The sequence below is a fragment of the Peromyscus leucopus genome, chromosome 23 (assembly GCF_004664715.2).
Source record: "Peromyscus leucopus breed LL Stock chromosome 23, UCI_PerLeu_2.1, whole genome shotgun sequence".
NCBI classification, from domain to species: Eukaryota; Metazoa; Chordata; class Mammalia; order Rodentia; family Cricetidae; genus Peromyscus; species Peromyscus leucopus.
This window is the reverse complement of record NC_051082.1, coordinates 9,902,233-9,917,058: the sequence shown is the minus strand read 5'-3', so window position 1 is coordinate 9,917,058 and position 14,826 is coordinate 9,902,233. Positions and strand designations below refer to the sequence as shown.

Here is a 14,826-nt window from a genome sequence, read left to right as displayed (position 1 = left end):
AGAGCCGTGCTGCTCAGTAGTGCTGGGTCTGGAGGAAGCGCACAAAGAACCCACAGGCACATGGGAAGTGGTCGAGGCTGGCCCACAGTCGTACCATTGGACTGGGTGCAATAAAGCACCTCCCTGCCTGACAGTGCTCTGCAGCACCGCCAGCCTCATCTCTGGTTCAGAAGACACACGCAATGGGTGGGAACGATGCCCCAGACTGAAAACCGTCAGAGCCTGTCCTGGGAACCTGTAAGTGCAGGAGAGTTGAAAGGGCTGAGCGGCTCCTGTCGTCATTACGGCCGGCAGGGCCTGAGTGTGCCTGGGGTATCTGGTGCCGGTGCCCCAGACCTTGTTCAGAAGCCAGAGCCAACCGGGGCTGGGCAGCAGCCCAGGCCAGCCACTGGCAGGGCAGCTCCACAGTTTTCTCCCTCCGCAGTCCACAGCCGTCAGCTGCTGGAGCTTTCCCAAGCGCGGGGTCGAGTCAGGGCAGAACAGTTCCATTTTAAAGAGTGGAAGATCCAGATACAGGGGTCCCTTAAGTCCACACATAGACTTTCCAAAAGGCAGGACTGTCCTATGGGATGGGGGCTCTGGCTTCCAAGTCCAGAGTCTTTCTGTCACATTTCCACCCCAGTTCCTCATTCTGACACTGACTACAAAAACTGCTGGGGTCTGTCACTGAATTACAGCTGTGGCCTACAGAGGAGTCCTGAAGCACAAATTTGTTTCCTAAGGCTTATCACAGAATTAGCTGCTAACATTTTACAATAAGACGATACATACTGAGTCTCCCTCCTGACAACAGTCCCTCAGAAGGGCATGTGCTGGAGCCCACGCCCCTCTACAGCCCCCGCAGTGACCGAGCAAGCAACCAGCACTCAGCTGCTCATTTGTCCACATGGGACTTGGCCGGGGTTCACATCAGCATTTGTAAATTTTGCTTTCTCTGACTAAAAAGTTATTTATCTCAGAGAAAGCAGAATCTGCACTGCTGATACAAATACTATTTCTCTGGGCAACACGAGACGTCCAAGGCTCCATAAAGGTCTCCCTTCACTTTCCCCACATCACACCTCAATCTGTTCCTGCTTTCCCCAATTTTAAACTGTCTTTAAAACTATCACACTGAAATCATTACCTTACACAAATCAAAGCTCCTCTCACCACCAAAAAATAACAGCGAGTGCCAGTTCTACGGCACACACCAGCTTAGCCTGACATGTAGCTCTCTGAAATAATCTTAGTTTGTCTGTCTATAGGAAATTTCATTTAAAAATAAGCACACATTTCCCCACACAAGACAACATGCTCAAAAAGCAGGAGTGGCCAAGAAAGCAGTCTCTGAGGGTAAGCTACAGTCGCCCTGTGACAAGTACTCAGAAACGGTAAGGTGACATCACATGCAGTAACTGGCAGGGTCCCCCACGTACTTGTAACCGTCTCTAATGGAAGCGGCTGCAGGGGGCATGGGCAGCTGTTCCATTTTAGGAGGGACTGCCCAGGAAGGCCGGAACAGACAGGCATCAGGTGTCTTCAGAGGCAGGAGGCAATGGCTCGGTAGCGTCTTCAGTGGAGCAAACATGGAGGACCCCACAAAAGGCTGGAACTGTGGCACTCTGTGCACGTATGAAAAGTCCTGTGACAACAAAATGGAGTTGGTATTAATGCTGACAAACTGGAACCAGCCATAGTTGCTCAGTACTTCATAAAACACAGGCACAGAATCTACTGTCGTTCAACAGTTCTCTACAGTGATTAAGGAAAAAAAAAACGTACTGTCAACATTGTTACTGAAGCAGTGGTCATAGAGGGACTATGCTAGTGACGTGCTCCAGATTCAGAGTCCTCATGAACTTGAGTGCTGCTGTGGGATGTTCTGTATGGCAAATGTGTTGCTCTGAGTGGTTAGTAAATAAAACACTGATTGTCCAGTAGGCAGGCAGTAGGCGGGACAAGGAGAAGAATTCTGGGAAGTGGAAGGCTGAGTCAGAGTCACTGCCAGCCGCCAGGACAAGCAGCATGTGAAGACGTCGGTAAGCCACAAGCCACGTGGCAAGGTATAGATTTGTGGAAATGGGTTAATTTAAGATATAAGAACAGTTAGCAAGAAGCCTGCCACGGCCATACAGTTTGTAAGCAATATAAGTCTCTGTGTTTACTTGGTTGGGTCTGAGCGGCTGTGGGACTGGCGGGTGAGAGAGATTTGTCCTGACTGTGGGCAAGACAGGACAACTCTAGCTACAGTGTGCAGCACATACAACACTGCTTTAAAGGTCGTACGGGGCCCACTTGGAAGGCAGCCTGCATTTGGGGAGTTAATGTACTGATTATTACCTTTATCTCCTCTGGCTTGGGACTTCCTAAGCCATCTTCCACTTCCATCCTGAACTCTGTGAGGTGTGTGGGCACCATACTGACCACAGGACTCTCCATCATGCCCAGTGCAGTCACTGTCTCTGAACTCACTCCGTCTTTATAATTCATCACAGGAGAAAAGGCAGGATGCTGCTCCAGTGACGGAGGGGTGGGGAACATCCTTTGCAAGTCTGCGACTGCTGAGAACAAAATCACAAGTGCATCTCAACAGCGAGGCTCTGGGCACAGGGTGTCAACGCAGGTCACCCTGGGAGCCACACTTCTCTGGGACTTTCCCACCCTTTCCCAGGGCTGCACGGCATGGTATCATGACAATGAAGTGAACAAGGTCTTCTAAGTTTTCCTCAATAACTGATTCTCTGAAAACACTAAAGGAGACAAGTTAAGCAGAAAGGGGAAGCAATTCAGCTACATTATGAAAAACTGTTTCCAGCTGTTTTTGAAATATTATAGAAAATCAGGACTATTTAGAGGCAGGATGGGGTTTGGTGTAATTGAATCCCACAGTCCTGCTCTTCTGGGGCACTGATCCCACGCTGTCTTTCTAGACTAATACTAAAGTTTTACACTTAGGATTAGTAATACTACCCAGGCTCTAAAGATACTGTCAACAGGGCAGGGCACACAGTTTAAGAAACACTTAGGGGCTGGAAAGCAGTTTACAGTCAGTGCTTCCCAAGCCTGTGCACATCCCTAGGCTCTGTCCCCAGCAGGGAAGGAAGGACGCACAGTACCCATTTCCCATGTCTTCACAGTATCAGAGTATCTACAGCAGCTCACTAATGGGCTTGTTAAGGTTCTGATTCCCCAAAGCAAGCTGCGCCTAATACAATACAAGTGTGCTTACAAAGCATGGCCACTAGGTGGTGTCCTGTATTTGCAAGTGGGAGTTTGTGACTTGTTAGCACTTTTGATGTCCCCATTTCCTATGCTATTGTCTTTCTTGAAGCCCCATCATTTAACTAAGCTATTATCTGGAACCTAGCCCTTAAGCAGGAATTAATATGGAACAATGAACTTGACTATGTCCTGGCTGCAGCAGCTGGCAGAGCTGGATCCACACTCTCCAGGCAGAGCTCAACTATGTCTGAGACACATCCTCCCTCAGGGTCTTACCCACCAATCAGCCTCAGTCTCCCTTAGATGTGTGAGTTGCGCGCCCCCCCCCACACACACATATAACGTTTTTATAGATGTGTAAGTTTTAACAGGCTTGCTTGCTTGCCTTTGGGACAAGGGAGCTTCCAATAGCTTCAGTACATAGAGGCAGAAAACAGACACCCTGGAGTGAGAGTCACAGGTGGTTGTGAGCTACCCATCAGAACCTTTAGCTCTACTTGCTGTCTATAGGAAAATTTACATAAGATTTGATATGGTACCTGCTTCAGTGAAGGAAAAAGCTCACCAAGTTGATAGCCAAGGTACTTTCTATCTTAACAATGCTCCACTTGTAAGGAACTTAAAAATGTTTATAAGTAGGGAGGCCAGCCAAGCCAACTATTTGAAACCCTATATACAAGTTATTAACCTAAAGCAGGAGAAAGGCCTCCAATAAAATCAATACATTGTATTCAAACAAAGAGGAAGATTACTGTAGGGTTAGGGCTAACTTAAGAAATATACCCAATACCTCTACCATTTCCCCAAGTCAAAGAGCAATAACTCTAAGATTAAAGCATAATCTCTTTAGAGTCAAAATATTAAGTTTCTGACTATGATAAAAAATTTCTACCTCCCCCCACCCACAATGGCTACAGAGAAGGAGTCTCTATTTGGGGGGAGATAGGGACCAGTGAGAGGAGGTCAGGATGGATGGGAAGGGCTGTGAGGGAGAGTAGACCAATGTGTGTGTGTTTCTACAACGGGGTTCGTTTCTCTGTACACTAACTTTAAAACTGAATGGTGGCCAAGCCTTTAATTCCAGCACTGCTGAGGCCTCAGGAGGAAGGGGCTGGAAGATCTCTGAGTTCAAAGCCATTCTGGTCTACACAGCAAGTTCCCGAACAGCCAGGGTTACATAATGAGACCTTCTAAACAAACAAAATTACAGAGGCTGAAGAGATGGCTCAGTGGTTAAGAGAACTGGCTGCTCTTGCAGAGGACCCAGGTTCGGTTCCCAGCACCCACACGGAAACTCACAACTGTCTGTAATTTCAGCTTCAGGGGATCCAATACCTCTGGCCTCCGAGGTCACCTGTAGTCATGTGTGTACACACACAAACAACTAAAAATTGTAAAAATAAAATCTTATTAAAAGTTAAAATACATAAATAAATAGATTTGTTTTACATTTCCTGTAAGAAACATGGTATGTTTATTTGTGCTGAGGCCACCCACCTTACTAATGCTACCTACCAAAGTCACAGCCCTGTTTTCAAAACCTCTGGTACCCTGCTCATTTTCATAAAGGTAAAATATCATCTGCCACAGGCCCACTTGACAAAGCACTCTCCACCATTCTTACCATCAGAGAGTTCTAAGGGAGACGACCCTCGGTCCCCACCCGTACCTTACTAGAAACCCCTCACACTGCACACTAATGAGAGAACACAGTGCCAAGTGAGTACTTCCCCATGTGCATCTCAACACAGGGGAGTGAGGCCAGCACACTGGTGTCCACCTCCCAGCTGGGGCTTCACTGCAGTGAAAACACACCTAGACACAGCTCCAAGAGTAGGCCCGGGGGAGCAAGTAGAAAGCCTGAGGAAACGAACACCAGGTCTCCATACAGAGAACTGGCTGGCACAATGCCGCTCCTAAAAAAAGGAACAGGCAACTAGATGAAGGACTGGAGGGGGCTGTGCCCTGCCTTTCCTCCCAGCTGCCCTGCACCCTCCAACCTCACCCCACACCACTGGCTTCTTTCTCAGGCTCCCTGTGCCCCAGAGCACAGAGCAGCAGCCAATGTACAATAAGCACTCCTCGAGAACTGAACTGAGTGGTCCAATTCTTTCTTTTTGCCTTCTCTAGGACTCATTCTTCAAAAAGATACAATTTCGAAGAAATTCATAGGCAACTGGTCTGCTCAGTGTATTGAGTCTTCATTGTTACAGACACAAATAGTACCAGTCTTCAACCGGTCCACATTAGCCAAAAATGTCATTCAGAACAGAACAGAACTGGACCAAACGGAGACAAGCTGGTATGTGTAGAACATGCAGTTCCAGAGAGCCCCCAAGGAAGTGTTCAATGACTTTTCATACTTGGTCGCATTTAAAATGACACTTGACCCATTAAGCTCCATAGAAATTCATTCACAAAATTCCTTCTGTGGACGTACAATGTGGCCCTGGCTTTCCCTTCCTTGTACTCTGCTGGGCGGTGCTCCTGTAGACACTGTATTTCACAAGCTGCCCAGCAGTCAGGAAAGTCAGCTGAGTGAAATGTATCAGAGCACACTGCTTGCACGGCCACTGCTGAGGGCAAAGGCGTGTGTAGGCCCGTGTCTGTGTCTGCTCTGCCCTCCCTTCACCGGTACAGAGTCACATATGGCTTGTCCTCGATCTTCCTGGCTCTTTACTTCTGGGCTACATTTTAACTCCTTTTTACAACCTGTACTTTACCATCAGATTCTGAGTCCATTTTTTTTTTTTCTAAAATCATCGCCTTTTAAGTAAAAAATGAAACGCTAGCACAGTCTGACCATAACACTGTAGGAGGGTTGCAGTAAGGGGATACCCTGGCTACATCTCCAGACACTGCAATGTCTCCTGTGTGTGCCCTTTGCACATGCAAAGTCCTCCCTCACCTGACCTACCTATATGTACATGTGTCTTTCATATGAAATTCCATGTTGATAAAATTCTACAGTGCAGAGTAATAAAAAAGAAAAATGTTTAATTTTTAAAAAGTACAGCAACTGGCTGGCTATCATTATTCATTTCCATCCATGTCATGCTGGAGAAAGCTTTGCTATTTTAAAAAGCTATAGATCTACTTAGACTGTCAAAATCCTAAACTCTGTACATGTCCCACTTCTACACTTAGGGGTTCATAAAACTTCTGGACTCATCCTGTGACATGGTGGTTTCCCCTCGATTTGTTCTCATTTGCAGCTGAAATGAATGAGCAAAAATTACGGCATGATTTGCAATGTAATATGTCTGCCCAGAGTCTGTGGTCCCCACTTCCTTCAGGTAGAGACTGCACTGCCCTGTCCTCCCATGTGTATGGCACTAACATCAACTGCTTCAAAAGGAAACAGAACGGCACAACGACTCCTGACAAGCACTCAGTATCCACAATTATAGCTGTTGAAAGCTGAACCATTTGCCGTACATTCTCACAGTGCCGAGCTCAGACGTTAAGTGTGCAGCTGTGACCTACCAGGGAAGCAACCCCAACAGGCCTCCTGCCCTGTAAACTGGGGCTCCACTTTTAGTTTGAAAACAAAACACTGTGGCTTCAAATGAGGGTGGGTTCTGTCTCTGACCAGCTTCTTGCCTTCTCAGAGGCTCTAACTTCTGAAGTTTGAATTCTCAGTGACAACCAGGTCAGTTCAGGCGCCTGCACCTACTTGGTGGGTAAGGGCCAGCAGCTCTTCCATCCTTCCCAGGGGGCCGCTCCTCAGTCCCAACAGCCGGCATCTTGGATGAGCGCAGCGCAGGGGACACGGTCTGAGAACAGAAGTGGTACCGTTAGAAGCTTGGGGTGCAGGCCTGCTGACCCTGAAGGATAAAGCAGTACTTTATACAGCTCCTTTCTACAACACCTGCAGGCAGCGACACCAGGGACACGCTAACAAGTTTCTCGGGAAGAGAGAGCAAGGGAGTCTGTTTCCTGGGTCCTGGTGGGCAGACCGCATAGGCCTTCCGTGACACCACTTCAGGTGGGTACCAGTGCAGATTTGCCAACACAGTAGCTGGCCGGCAGTATCCAGCAGTGACCGGCTGTGGGGCTGGCTTTCCTTCCGTGGGACAAGGCAGCTAAAACAGTGGTCCTGTGCTCCCCAAAGCTATCTTTTTTTTTTTTTTAAAGATTTATTCTATTTATTATGTATACAGTATTCTGCCTACATGTGTCCTTGCAGGCCAGAAGAGGGCACCAGAGCTCATTACAAGTGATTGTGAGCCACCATGTGGTTACTGGGAATTGAACTCAGGACCTCTGGAAGAGCAGTCGGTGCTCTTAACCATTGAGCCATCTCTGCAGCCCCCAAAGCTATGGTTTTACGAGCTACCATCCCATTTAAAAGATAATCTCCTGTGTCACAAGGGCAGCTTCATTCAAAAACCTCTAAATGCACAGACAACTGGTCAGTTATGGAGAACAAGATGACTTCCTTACTAGCAAAAAGCATCTTTAAGAACTCAAATGGGCTGGTCACACAATAAAGTAGACCCAAGATAATAAAGGAAAAAAAGATCTTGCAGATAGAATGCCTTTTATTTACACTTACTTAATACACAGTTGAAGGTACAATTAAATTCCAACACATCTGAGTGTTCAACCAGCAGCCTCCCTCCCTCCTCTACTCACTAGATAAACTAGTTTTATCAAATCAATGCTAGAGTTGAAACCAAAGAAGAAACTCTTATCACAAAGAAACAAAACTTGGATTGAAAATGTTCAATCTCCTTTGTGTTTAATATTGCTTACAATATACTCCCCAAAGAACCATGTCTTCAGTAAGCCTAACAGTAAATTATTACTTGCACAGGGAATAAGTCACGGGTCCAGAGTAGACAGCACTGGCAGTCAACTGTGGCCATTAACAGGCCGGCGCCCTCCTAAAGAGCACCTGCTCGCTCTTCTCTGTCCTGCTCTTCCTGCTCCTTCTCCTTGGCTGACTTGACTCATCTTCCTTTCAAGGCTTCCCTCCATCACCACCAGAAGCACCTACCATGGTGCTCCCGCCCTCCACCCCAGCCTGGCTGTGTTCATCTTCCTGATGTCAGGTTCACAGGGGAACTCCCCAGGACAACAGCTAGGAGATGTGTCACTTCTCCTAGCCACGCCCTTTTCTTTCAGGGATCAACTGTGTGAATTAAGACCCCCCATCCCAATGTAACAAAATAACACAGGGTTTTTGCTTGCTTCCACAAGCTCCGCCCTCCAGAGTCCAGGTGGGAAGGCTGAGGGAGTCTCCTGAGCCCACCCCTCTCTGACAGTGACAAGTGGCAGGCCAACAGGCCCCAGTGCTTAGCTGCTTCTCTCTGCTGTCCAATCAGGGCTCATTCCACAGGCGCCTAATGCCCCACCCCTCGATGACCCAGTTTTCCACCTCTCCAGTCAAATCCATTCCTCAAGACTCATGATCTCATCCTCATGTAGGCATGTGCAGCTCCACAAAGCCCAAGATCTGTTAAGTAGCTCCGTTGGAGTTTCAAGTGAGAAATCTGATCCCTACTTGACCTGGAGCCTTAATTGAAGCCCTGCTGCCCTGCCCCCTCTGCACTTCAATGCTCAGCATCTTTAGATGCTAGTCTGTGGCTGCACTCACAGCAGTGCATATTTACAGGCTACCTGAAGGTTCTGTTTCCAATATAAAGCTGGCAATTGAATCAAATATGTAAGTTTGATAGCTGCGTCAGTTTCCTGTCACAAAGGAACTGATCATCAAATTATTTTAAAAGTTGATATTAAATGGATGGAGAGGAAGCTCTTTGAAAAGAGAGTGTGTCTTATTCAGCCTAGCTTCCCCAGAAATAACAGTGCTGGTGTGTGCCCAAGAGCACAAAGATGAAGAGGGTGAGCACACAGACTTCCTGACTCTTCCTCAGGCCACTTCCAAAGACTTCTAATTCTTCTCCATCACTGCAATCATGTGCCTACCTTCCACTTCCCACCACAGCACCGTAAGTCACAACAGCACATAGCACATGTGTGCAGCTCCCCACACACACAGCGGCTGCTCAGTTAGTAGACAGAAAAGTGGTGCGCATTATCTGAAACATGCATATTTCTGTGGGCCCTTAATATTCAGGATGATTTGTTGAAATGTGAAAGATTTTAATATTTACAACTCTAAGAACGATGTAAAACAAACAAAAGCACCAGTAGATGGCACTCAAAAGGTTCAAAGTACAGGAGCCTTTGGAGTTTGTTTAGCACCTCAAACAGTGGTTCTCAAGCTGTGGGTAGCAACTCCTTTGGGTGCAAACAACCCTTTCACAGGGGTCGCATATCAGGGATCCTGAATATCAGATATATTTACATTAGGATTCATAACTGCAGCGAAATGACAATTATGAAGTAATTGCAACAGAAAGAATGTTATGGTTGGGGGGCAGCACAGCATGAGGAACTGTACTGAAGGGCTGCAGAGTTAGGGAGGCTGAGAACCACGGCCTACAGTGAGAGTCCTGAGTCCAGTGAAGAAAACGACAACGAAATCCTGAAATGCTGGCCCGGCCACCACATGGCGGTGGGTCTCACACATGCAGCTTCAGCAGACTCACCCCAAGCTCATCGTCATCAGAGTTATCAAAGATGTTGTCTAAGTCGTGCAGGGAAGGTGCCAAATCTGTCACCTGGGTAAGGCTCCCGGAGCCAGCTCTGCCAGCAGCACTGTCCTGCCGGACATCTGCGGGAAAGGAGGAAGGACACAGAGTGAGCAGGCTCCTCAGCTGAGCAAGAGGGAAGGACATGGACTGGACCTCAGTGAACAAGGTCTGCTGGGGAGTTCCTTCCTAGGTCCTACTTAAATTTAGACACAATTATTTCCAATTATGCTTATCAGAACTGAAAAACATTAAAGTTGAGATCAAATTACTGCTATAGCAATAAGAATATAATTTTAAATTGAGAAGAATCTCCTTTGCATTTTACTTTAGCAACAATCCAAGTGAGTCAAATAACAATGTACACACCTGTTTTAGTAGCAGAACTGAAAATAGACATGGCATTTTTCCCATCAGGCACCGGCGTGGAATGACCTGGTGTAGTGACATCCTTGGTACCAAATCCATCCTCTGACTGTGTAATAAAGTCAGCCAAACAAAACACATGAACAGCAACCCAAAGTGTGGGATATGAGGGAGAACACAAAGAATTAGCGCGTCGAATGGAACCTGTTATGAGCAGTGTGAAAAACCATGGTCTATGCAACCAAAGGGAATCAAAGGCGTGTCCTTGCTCTGCACTGCACAGAATCAAGAACCCCCGTTTCTCTCTGACCCTCCAGGTGAGGTGGTCTCAGTGACTCAGTGGTTCTGGTGGCATTTGACCACAGACCTGTCATGACTGTCTTAAGTAATTGTGCCAATGTTAAGTGACAGAGCAAGCCTCTGGATCTACACAGATCCTGTCATTGTCCCCTCGACTCTACTGGCCTCTTTAGCTGCAAATTTCCCTACTCTCTCCAGAACACCTCCTTAAATGGCTAAAGCTGGCAGGCACACCCAAGACTCTCTATCATGGCAATGGAACCAGACCAGCTCACGCTGACAGTCTATGGGCAGTACTGACATGGATTCAGAGAACATACAGGCACAGCTCTTGCACAGTGAACATAAGCTCTTCATAAAAAGAGACACTGCTCTCAACATTTTTTGCTTTACATTTTAAGTATTTTGGAAAATATTTTAAAAGAAATAAGCAGGGAGCACAGGCCAACAATAATTAGCATATGAGAGGAGGCATGCGGTACAAGCTACAGCCTGGAAAATATGCAGCTTCCTTTGGAACAAAGGTGAGCCATGACACAAAAGGAACAAAACGCTGTTCCGTACAATAGTACCAAGAGCATGAGTATGAGGACAGAGCAACCAGGCAGGACTACCTCAGACATTCTGCCTCAGGAGACTCCCACACACAGTGAATAGACACCCAAACCCACAACCAGCTGGACTCCCTCTGCAGTAAATGGTACCTTGTTCTTCTTTAGGGAGTCCTTCTCCGTTCCCTGCTTGCATTTCTTATTTGCTGTGAAGATGTATTTTATGTCCCCATCCTCAAAGGTATACGGGTCATTGACTTCTCCCAAAGTGTCTCCAGGCTGCTGTGACAGAGGTGATGGGTCGAGGAAGGGAAGGGATGGCACCTGCGGCTGCTCATCCTGCCAGATTTTGAACCGCTTGTTAGGTTGTGCTAAGAGTCTGAAAGGGAAAATAAGCAACAGTCTGAGTAAGAGAAGGTAAAAGGATGCTTGGTTTTCAAAGCACTATTTTAATTTTTCAATGTTTTACTATTTAATTTGTGTATGTGCATGCACGTGTACCTTGTGAAGGTCAGAGAGTCAGCTCTCTCCTTTCTGGAGATTAAATCAGGTCATCAGGCTTGGGCAGTACTAATTCGGACTCAGCATAGTACTCAGTTTGATGAACACAAGCACTTCATAGAAAAGAGAAACCGGTCGCCAGGCCTGGTTCTAAGTGTGCTTGCCTGCCCAGTCATCTTACCAGCTCAGTATTTATGATTTAAAAGAAAATGTAAACTAAACCCTGAAAAAGCCTAGTAAGTCTCCAGTACCAGATTTTTGTTTCTCGTGATCTTAGGCACACTCAGACAGAGCTAAGGCAGCTTTGTTAGTCCATGCTGTGTCTGAGCCCAGATTGAACAGAAAACACAGGGCATCAGCACCAGGTGCGCAGTCCTGGATCCTCGGTCAGCACATCAGCACAGACAGAGACAAGGCCGCAGGATCGCTCATGTGAGGTCGCCTACACCAAAGCCCGAGAATGACAGAGCCGAGTGTGCCATACGGGAAGTCTAATGTTAAAGTGTCACATTCTTGACTAACAAATAAATGAACACACATTGTACATCCTAAAGTGCCACAGCAAAACCTTTATATGCCATGTATTTAAACAGCACCACATTGGTAAGTCTCCTGGAGAACAGGGGTTTGGATTCTGAGACACTCCCCATCTACAGAGTCTACAAGTCAGTGAAGGCTTAGCAAAGGAACAGGAGAGCATGGATGTCGAGGGTTCCACCCAAGGGTCACCTCACCTTTGCAGTGCAGTGCTCTCGGGGTTCACGTCCAGTTTGGTGTCAAATCTCTCCCCTTGGAGCTCTGGAGGCCGGAACTCAGCATCTTCACTGGGTGGGAGGCGAAAACTCTGCCACCACTTCTCCGATGACTCCCGGTAGGAGGGCCTAATCCCACTGTATAAGGCTGTCTCGCTGACCTCTGCCATCAGAGGCAGTCTTTGGCCTACAAGGACAGTTCTGTCATCCAGCGTGGACAGCTGCTGAAGTTCTAGCCCATTTCCATAGAGGGCTGGAGTCACAGGGACAGAAGGGGGGTCCAAACTCTCTGCTTCCTGACCTCGTGGCTGAGGGCTGAGTGTGGGCGGCAGAGGGGAAATGGGGGAATGAGGTGAATCCATAGGATTCAGATTCATTTGCTTGCTTGTGTTTCTGGAAGGCACGGCCATTTGCTTATCATACTTCCGACTGCTTGACACCTCTAAGGAGGCGTCTATCCCTGCCAGCCCTAGCTTCTGTCCAGGCGCATCCTGCTCCATGCATAACTCTTCGGCCACAGAGGGCCTGTGGTGAAAGGGCACCAAGGGTCTCTTTTGCAACTTGTCTCCTTTTTCTTGTCTTTCTGCTGTTTTGTGCTTAGAAGAAGCAGGAGGTGGTAAGGAGGAGGATGACGGGGGTCCCGCACCGAAGCCTGGCTGAGCCACTGCGGGCGGGCGGCTGGGTCCTACTGTACACCGCTTTAAGAGTTTATGCCTACAAGGAGAGGTACAGCGAAGTCAACAGACACTCGGATGCAGGTAACAGCACGACTGCAACGGCACCAGAGCAGTTCTCTGAATGGTGCCTGTCGTCTTCCTGGGCATGTGTGAGGACAGACATCTGAAAGGGCTCCCAACCCAGCTAAGCTGATAATCACTAAAATACAAGTACCCAACAGGAAGCCAAGAACCAGTCATATATAAGGTCAAGCAGATAAAAAGTGGACTTACTGTGAAATACAAATTAATATCCTGCTAATCCCAAATCTTGCTAATTAGACAAGAGCTTCAGATAACCTACTCACACTGCATCTGAAGACTATAAAATTAAATGACCAGAAAAGTCCAAAAAACAAAAATTCAATTTCTATTTCTCAACACTCTACCTGTAATACACATGGCTTAAAGGACTTGCAATGTTGTAAACTAGGAATAAAATTACTGTGCTCCACCCTCCAAAGTATGAAACTAAGATAAACGAGATCGCTTAGCGGGATAAATATATGTATAGCCTTGCCCCCGACTATATCTGGGGAGGAAATGTGAGACAGCTGTGAATTTCAGACACTCGTGAAAGAGGTCAAAGGCTGGGAGTCAGACAAATGAACAAATGCACCTAAGCCCCACCTCGTCTCAGCAAGAATGCCACATCTGCACACCCACCTCATCTCAGCAGAAATGCCACATTTGCCCATACTCCTTGGCAACCACAGGCCTGAGGAATGGCTCGATCAGGCCACTAAATGATGCCAAGTTTACTCTGCTCAGCCAAGTTCTACAGCAGGTCAGCCAGCTTCTCCGTCTGTAAATCACTCCAAGGGAAGACTGCAAGCTCTCCTGTGGTGCAGCGGTGACTCCGAGGCCACTTGGGTGGCCTTAAATTACTGCTGCATTGAACCAAATGATGCCCTTGTGGGCAGTAAAAGGGATTTGTGTGGCATAATGGGATGGCTTAGTGGACAACAGAATGGACAGCCCGCCCGCTCCATCCGGCTGTTAAACAGTGAGAGGAGTGGACCATTCCATAGGTCTGCAGTCCTACAGCAGATGATGTGCAAACACTCTGGTCAACTCTTCACTACTCTAAAAACCTGCCCTTAAACAAACAAGCAAACAAATAGAAACCCTGACTTGGAAAAAGGCTATCAAGGAAAGTACAGGAGAGGTGTGTTTTATGCACCAAGGGCACAGCAATCAGTAAAGCAACACCTCAGGTCTCGCTGTCTTCCAGGTGCTCATTTCTAACCCTTTCTACACACACAGACCTGAACTTTCCCTGGGAGGGTGAGCTCCACCTGTCTTCTGCAGGATTCTTTTCTTTCTTTCTCCTTTCTTTCTTTCTTTCTTTTTTTTTTTTTTTTTAAGATTTATTTATTTATTATGTACACAGAAGAGGGCGCCAGATCTCATTACAGATGGTTGTGAGCCACCATGTGGGTACTGGGAATTGAACTCAGGACCTCTGGAGGAGCAGTCGGTGCTCTTAACCTCTGAGCCATCTCTCCAGGCCTTCTGCAGGATTCTTGGGCAGACTCTTCAGAGAAAGGCTTTGCTGTAATGTGTGTAAGCTTCTGAAGCCAGCTCTTCCAGCTCCATCAAATGACTCAGCTGCACAATGTTAAGAGCAGGAATGTACCCTGTACCAAGAGCATGTGCCAAAGCCCCAGGCACCATAGCTACAGCCTGAGTGACGTGGAGGGCAGAGCCACGCAGTGCAGGGACACCGGTGGCTGCAATGAAAGGCTACAGCAGACATCTCAGAGCAAGTGTCTGTGACAGACCGGATCCAGGGGACCAAAGGAAACAACACAATAGTGGCAGGTCTGTGGGA

General features: G+C 47.3%; 1 protein-coding gene across 5 annotated transcripts in view; it reads right to left on the bottom strand.

Moving 5' to 3' along the window:
• Positions 1 to 14,826, bottom strand: part of Med13l (mediator complex subunit 13L) — a 232,919-nt gene that overhangs the window by 27,309 nt on the left and 190,784 nt on the right. For 4 of the 5 annotated variants that reach the window (XM_028878799.2, XM_028878797.2, XM_028878800.2 and 1 more), the window contains 7 exons: positions 12,259 to 12,990; positions 11,177 to 11,402; positions 10,176 to 10,281; positions 9,765 to 9,889; positions 6,881 to 6,980; positions 2,323 to 2,543; positions 1,419 to 1,624 (listed from right to left, as the gene is read on the bottom strand). In XM_028878799.2, the coding sequence (XP_028734632.1) occupies positions 1,419 to 1,624; positions 2,323 to 2,543; positions 6,881 to 6,980; positions 9,765 to 9,889; positions 10,176 to 10,281; positions 11,177 to 11,402; positions 12,259 to 12,990 (1,716 nt within the window). The remainder of the gene's footprint in view (positions 1 to 1,418; positions 1,625 to 2,322; positions 2,544 to 6,880; positions 6,981 to 9,764; positions 9,890 to 10,175; positions 10,282 to 11,176; positions 11,403 to 12,258; positions 12,991 to 14,826) is intronic. The other variant, XM_028878798.2, reaches the window with a different exon arrangement.